We start from the raw sequence: 6,779 nt of genomic DNA, 5'->3' as shown, positions 1-6,779 counted from the left end.
GACAACGGCGTGTGTTGTGTGCTTGGTAGGCCACCTGCCAGGCTGCCGCTCCCCCTCCCCGGAATCCCCTCCCCCCACTGCACCCGTCGAGAGCAGGCAGGCCTCCCCCGTCCACCGGCACCGGGAACCACAGAACTGCCCAGTCCCCGTCCCCCCGGCTACCTCCACGCGCCAGTCCCTGCAGCCCGTTCTGCTGCTGCTGCCCCCTTGCCTGGCTTCTTCGGACTACTGGTCAATGTGAAGGAATGTGCAGATGCGGGCGGGGGGGGGGAGGGAGTCTCCCGTCCCGAACAGGCTGAGATCTCTCGGAAGGCTCCCCCACGAGACGGTGTTCTCTCCAGCTTTGGACAGAGGCCGTGTGTCTCTCCGCAGTCTGCTCGCCCCCCTGCCTTCCCATGCACTGGCTGTCCCCCACCCCACCCCACCCCTCCCCGCGTCCTGATGGCCCTCAGAATGGGAAGCAGGGCTGGGGGGGGGAGATACCTTTCTGTGAAACGGGTCTTGTGTCCTCTCAGTGTGGAATCTTTGTTGTTGTACTTATACATTTTGTGACTTATTAAAAAAAATGAAGCCGAGGAGCTTTACTGGCTTCTCTTGCTGGGAGTGGGGTTGGGGGTGTTCACGCCTTGCATGCCCAGCTGAGCCCTGGACACCCCACTTGGGGCCCCCACCGCATGCAGAGCAGGCGTGGCTGTGGGAGCCGGGGGAGGAGATGCCGCAGAGCAGCTGCAAGCGTACCTCCTTCCGGGACAGCGGCCCACCAGGCACAGGGGCTTCCCAAAGGAAAAAGGGAATAGGCCTTTGCGAGTGATTGCAGAGTGGAGTTGGCTGCCAGAGGATGCAGCAATGGCCGCAGGCACAGACAGCTCTAAAAGGAGATTAGACAGACCCACGGAGGACACGTCGTTGGCGAGTGGCTCCTGGCCATGGTGACTAAAGGGAACCTCCTCTTTCAGAGGACGTCAACACCTGATTCCCAGGGCCAGGAGCCAACCTCAGGGGAAGGCCTCAGCCTCTCTGCCCTGTTCGTCTACCTCCAGAGGAACAGGTTGGGGCCACTTTGTGGGGCAGGAGGCTGGACTGGAGGGACCCCCACTGGTCTGACCCAGCAGGGCTTGCCTGAGGTTCCCTCCACCCGCCCGTGCGTGCTGACCTTCTGGTGCGTGTACGACATGGCCGGTGGCCTCTCCCTGTGGCTCAGCCCCCCACCGCCACCCCGTTCTTCCTAGCTTTCCAGCCTTCCTGCTGGTCCCTCCCCAGCCCCCTTCCTGCCGCCCCTGCTGGCTTCTAACGAGTCAGACCCTCACGCAATCCCTTCCTCTGACTGGCAGCGTCTCAGGCAGAGGCCTTCCCCATAGTCCACTACCTGCCCCGTTTTAACTGGAGATGCTGCTGCCAGGGATTGAACCGGGGGGTGGGGTGGGGTGGGGGCTTTCTGCATGCCAGGCCAAATGCTCTGCTGTTGATTCTCATGCAGCCGAGCCACAGCTGGTGCTGAGTGCCCCGGGGGGGGGGGCCTGGCGTGGAGACTTGGATCTTGCCTGTGCCTTTGCCGGCCTTCCTGCTCACGTTGTGGGGCCAAGGGAGCCCGGGAGTCCAGGTTCCTTGCTGCACTTCCTCTAATATGGGCTTGGCTTTCCCCTCCCAAGGGGGGATCCTGGCGCTCTTTCAGCACCTCCGCTTTCCACACTAGAGTAGCCGCGCTGGGGCTGCCTCTGCACTCCTAGCGCCCGAGAGAGACGTGTGGCCCCTCGACTGCCGCCACCGTCTTCGTGTCAAGTCCCCCCCACACACACACGAGAGAGAGCGCCCCCCCCTCCCCTTGCACATTCTCTTGCTGGGAAAGACTGGGACATGCCTGCTGCGCTACTCCCAGGTGTTTGCCCTTTTTGATTCTCAGGTCAAAAGCAAGCAGCGTTCAGTGGCAGAGACATGTCCCCTGGAAGGCAGGAGCCTTTAAAAAAAAAAAAGCAGCTCTTTTTTGCTGCTGTCGCTTTCCTCTGCAGCTGCTTTACCATTTAGGGCTTTTTGTTCTTTGTGAGACGGATCCTCAGCCAATTGGAGAGAACTGAGATCATGCGATGGATGAGGTCGTCATGACGCTACGTAGCCCGTCAGATTTGGTGGTGCTGTGCTGGCACTCTGGGGGCCAAGGGAAGCGGATGAAAGGGTGGGTGGTAGAAAGGCTGAGAACTTTGGTCTCCCGAAAAATCAACAAAAGGGGCGGGCTGCATTTTGGCCCTGGTTGATGTGTTTGTAACAATGAGCCTCTCTTTTTGGCTTAGCCCCAATCTATAAGTGTCTCTGTCTTGCGCTTTAGTTTACCACAGTCACATCCACAGATCACAACCATAAAAATGGGCCATGCCAACTCAATGACATAACAATGCAAACAGAGTATCTGGCAAGCACCACAAAAATCTGTCGAAAGAGCAAAGTCCCTGGCGGAAACGGGGGATCCGTTGCGCCAGCCCTTCTCTAGGGACACTGCCCAGCCCTGGACCGGAAGAAGGGGGGGAGCCGGACTCCCCTGGGTGGACCACTGACTCTTGTTGCCTGTGTGTGTGTGTGGTGGTGGTGGGGAGTACAGATGGGGGGGTCTCTGGGGAAGAGCTTTGGCCGACAGGTAGAGTCACATGGAAGAAGACGCTTCTCCCCAAGTATCCTGGGCCTCGCCTGCCTAAGGCTTTCAAGATTAGGCTCGTAGCTCCCCTTTAGTTCTTTGGTTAGTATAAAACTGGCATGAAAAGGGTCTTTGCAGCTGGCTGGTTGCCAGGGGAGGAGGCCCCATCTTGAGCAGCTTGTGGGTTGCGTCCTTAAGCATTTGACCACCCCCACCCCTGAATTTCCCAACCGCAACAGCCTCAGCCTCTCTCCTCCAAAGGAGGCTCAGCCTTCTGAGCGGCGAGCATGGACGACGGGGTTCTTGTGCATACGGGGCTTCAGCGGGAGAGATCCGAGCTGCCTCCTGGTGGGCAGGAGGGGTCACTGCAGCCTCCCGCTCCCCTCAGGGCTGGCGAACAGGCCACACAGCGTGGAGATGCCACGGGTCGGGGTGGTGGTGTGTCTCACTGAACAGGGGGCTGGGCTCCGTTTAGGGTCGGGGGGTGGGAAGGGGCTTGTGCCGGAGAGAACTGGGCTCCACTGCCCTGCAGGGTGGATACAAAGTTATTTTAAAAAATCTGGTTTAAATTTGATTTTTTAATTAAATTGGATTTTTGCCACTTGAAGTTTTAGCAATAATGTGTCCTTTGAACAAGTACAACAACAACAAAAAACCCAGCCTGGATAAAATGAAACCTGCACGTAATGGAACCATGGCTATTAAGTCACGGCAGACAACCCCGTAGAGTTTTCAAGGCAAAAGAGGCTCAGGGGTGGTTTGCCATTTCCTGCCTCTGCGTGCCTGATGGTCTCCCATCCAAACACTGACCAGGGCCAACCAATGTTCCCTCTGAGCTGTAGAGTCCTGTGAGCAAAAATTCTACTTTGTGAGCTACTGGCATTAAAGTTGTGAGCAAATGATTTGGCTACTGCATAAAATAGTGTGTTCTGGAGCCCTCCTTCCTGAGCCGAGACAAAAATGTGTGAGCCGGAGGCTAAAAAACTGTGAGCTGGCTCACACTCACTCAGCTTAGAGGGGACACTGGTACGTGCCGTGTGACTAGGGTTGCCGGGTCCTTGTCAGCTGCTGGGGGGGGGGATCTTCTCTTTTGCCCTCAACACCATAGAGTTTGCCCAAAAACTAGAGAGCCACCCCGATGCAATGACGTCATTTCCCAGTGATGTCATCGTGTCAGGGATGTCGCTGGGCAATGTCCCTGTTCGGGGGTGGGGCAGATTGAAGCCCCAACATCACTTCCAGGGGAAACCAAGACACAGTCACACCTGGGTTTCCCCGGGGGAGGGGGGGGCGATGCCAGTGTTGTGCGCGTCGTGGCGCTATCCCCATCCTCCTCCTGGTTGCCCAGCACGGTCCTGCCACCCTGCTGAGAGCACTTGGGCAGAGGCTGCTGGGACTCACTTCCTCTTTCAGACCAGGAACTGACATCACGACAGGAGGGATTTCAGATTTATAATTTGCCCTTAGGAGTCCATCCCCCTCTGCGATCAGTCCTGATCTTCCCGCCTCTAGAGGAAGAAATTCCTGTCTGGCCTTCTGGCTGTCCCTGCCTGCTGCCCCTCTAGGCATGACATTCCAGCAAGGTGTGATATGTTAAGCCTTTTGTTCTTCCTTAGCCAGAACCATTTGCATAACTAAGCGCTGGAGTGCTCTGTGCTTGGGTGACAGATGACTCAGCTGCAGTTTTCTGCTTGTCAGTCTTTTGCCAACACTGCAGTCTCCGGAGCATATACAGCGTACAATCCCAAGTATAAAACACTGAAGTGATTCGAGGATGGAGGGCATTTCCCCACAGCATGCAAACAGATCCTCTTCCTCTGAGTTACGAGGCAGAGAACGTGATGCAATGATTTTCTAAAATAGTAACAATATTAAGTTAAATATTTAAGCTTGTGTGTAGGCTTTGATTTAAAATCAATATACTTTATGGCCACAGTAACCACACTATGCTTTTTTTTTTTTTTTAAGGAAGTGCCTAACTAATAGATTCAAGCAATGTTCCCTCTAAGCTGTGGAGTCTTACAAGCAAAAATTCTGCTTTGCAAGCGATTGGCATTCAAGTTGTGAGTGAGCGATTTGGCTACTGCATAAATTAATTTGCTCTGGAGCCATCCTTCCTGAGCTAAGACAAAAATGCGTGAGCCAGAGGTTAAAAAACTGTGAGCTAGCTCACCCTAACTCAGCTTAGAAGGAACACTGCATTCAAGCATCATTGTTGTACATAATTGATTTAAAAACAGCAAAGAGTTTGGAGCCCGTTTTACTTTCTGCATTTCTTATTGCGCCGATTGCCTTCCTCTTGAGAGAATGCGTGGTCCAGAGAGGAGAGCCGGGCCTTTAAGAAGAGCAGGAAGTGGATGGAAGTTAGCCCTGCAGACACACCTCAAGGGAAAAACGAGTGTCCAGGGTAGGCTGTGCTCATCCACAAGCAGGCCTTGGCCTTCTGCATTAGCTCAACAGCCTTCAAGGGCGGCACCACACAAAGAGCCACTCACACCACCTATCTGAGGAAGTGTGCGCGTGCATGAAACCTCATCCCTTGAATAAAACTCTGTTGGTCTTAAAGGTGCCCGACTGGACTTGAACTTTGCTTCATGGCATTAGTCCAGCCAGAGCCGTGGTAGGAGTTACAAGACTCTGGCCAGAGTGGATAGTGGACCTCCCTGGCTGCTGGGTCACACTCTCCGCTCCCACAGCAGCCGCTCAGAGCAAAAACCGGTCCTAGCGGCTCTCGCAGGGCTGTCGCTGGCCCTTTCAGCTACCCTGCTCAGCAGCTCTTTGCGAAGGTGTCCTGATGGATGTTCAAGGAATTTGCCGCAGTCCCTGGGTCAATGGGAAAAGAGATGGGTGGCGCGTGAGACACACTGTGGGGTTATGAGCCTTTCCAGGGGACCACCTGATCAACACCCCTGGAAAACCGTGTGCAGAGGCTGCTAGGATGGACAATGCGGGCAGTCACCCCGGGAAAGGCCCCACAGTGAGTTCTCCTGCCGGGAAGACAGCGCCCAGGACCCAGAGTGCCAGCGACCCTGGAGAGCTGCAAATGTAAAGAGCGACGTCAGAGACAGAGATGTCTTGCAAAGCCACCTGATAATCCCACCTCGAGCACTCTGGGAGCCAAATGGATCCATTCGTCCCTAGAGACCTGCAGCCTCATCCGTCTTCTGGCACAGCAGTGGCTCTTCCTTGGGGTGGGGGGGGGCACAGGCTGTCTATGCAGGTTTCTGTCTCAGTGTCATGGCCTCGGCTTGCTAAGCCTGACACACACACACACACCCCCCGTCTAAGGCCAGGTGATGAGGACCGAAGTCCCCAAATACTCTCCAATGGACACGGAGAGAGGCCAGCAGCCAAGCCCCACTGGTGCTGGCCCCAGCTCCTGCCAACCCAGCAGTCCGAAAACAAGAAATGGCAAGTAGATAAATAGGTACCACTTCGGTGGGAAGGGAACAGCGTTCCGTGCGCCCCGGTGTTTAGTCATGCCGGCCACATGACCATGGAAATGTCTTCGGACAGCGCTGGCTCTTCGGCTTGGAAACGGAGATGAGCACCGCAACCCTAGAGTCGGATTCGACTGGCTTTCGAGCAAGGGAAACCCTTTACCTTTACCTTACAAAAAACCAAAGGCACAGATATGGAATGGGAGGGACTTGTGAAAGAGCCCCTCTGCCCGCTCCCGCTTCCGGCGCCTCAGGTCTGCCGCGGCCAGACATCCGGCGGGAGCCCCGCCCCGCCCCCTCTTTTCCTGGCCCTCTCTCATTGGTCGGCTCTGCGCCAAGCTCCGCTTCTCCCGGCCGATCCTTCCTCCGTCATTTCCGGCGCCGGGCTCCCTCGAACCGGAAGTCAGGGCGAGTGCCGACGTCCGAGGGACCTCCCGCGTCATGTCGAGGGCGCCGCCTGGCGTCGGGAAGGCGGAGCGCTCAAACGGCACCCGTTGACGTCCCTTCGAACCAGCCCGTCGCCAGGAAAGCCGTTAGGAGCGTCCGGCCAATGAGCGGCGGGGGGGGGGCGCCCGCGGCCTCTGCCACCACCCTCTATAGATGGTATAAATACAGGGGGTGGTGCCTCTGCAGGGGCGCCTGTTGCCTAGGCGACAGTTGAATTTGGCGGGGGAGCGGCGGAGGCGCCCTGAGGGGGGGGTGAGCGTGACGTCACG

General features: G+C 56.5%; 1 protein-coding gene across 1 annotated transcript in view; it reads left to right on the top strand.

Moving 5' to 3' along the window:
* Positions 1-6,617, top strand: part of LOC107124045 (semaphorin-4F-like) — a 31,343-nt gene extending 24,726 nt beyond the window's left edge. Inside the window, exon 13 of the mRNA XM_015427429.1 lies at positions 6,318-6,617. Within this exon, the coding sequence (XP_015282915.1) occupies positions 6,318-6,617 (300 nt within the window). The remainder of the gene's footprint in view (positions 1-6,317) is intronic.
* Positions 6,618-6,779: the final 162 nt, after the last annotated feature.

The sequence above is a fragment of the Gekko japonicus genome, unplaced genomic scaffold (genome assembly GCF_001447785.1).
Source record: "Gekko japonicus isolate JY-2015 unplaced genomic scaffold, Gekko_japonicus_V1.1 scaffold2763, whole genome shotgun sequence".
NCBI lineage: Eukaryota > Metazoa > Chordata > Lepidosauria > Squamata > Gekkonidae > Gekko > Gekko japonicus.
The sequence above is the reverse complement of the archived record's forward strand: the minus strand, read 5'-3'. Positions and strand labels throughout refer to the sequence as shown.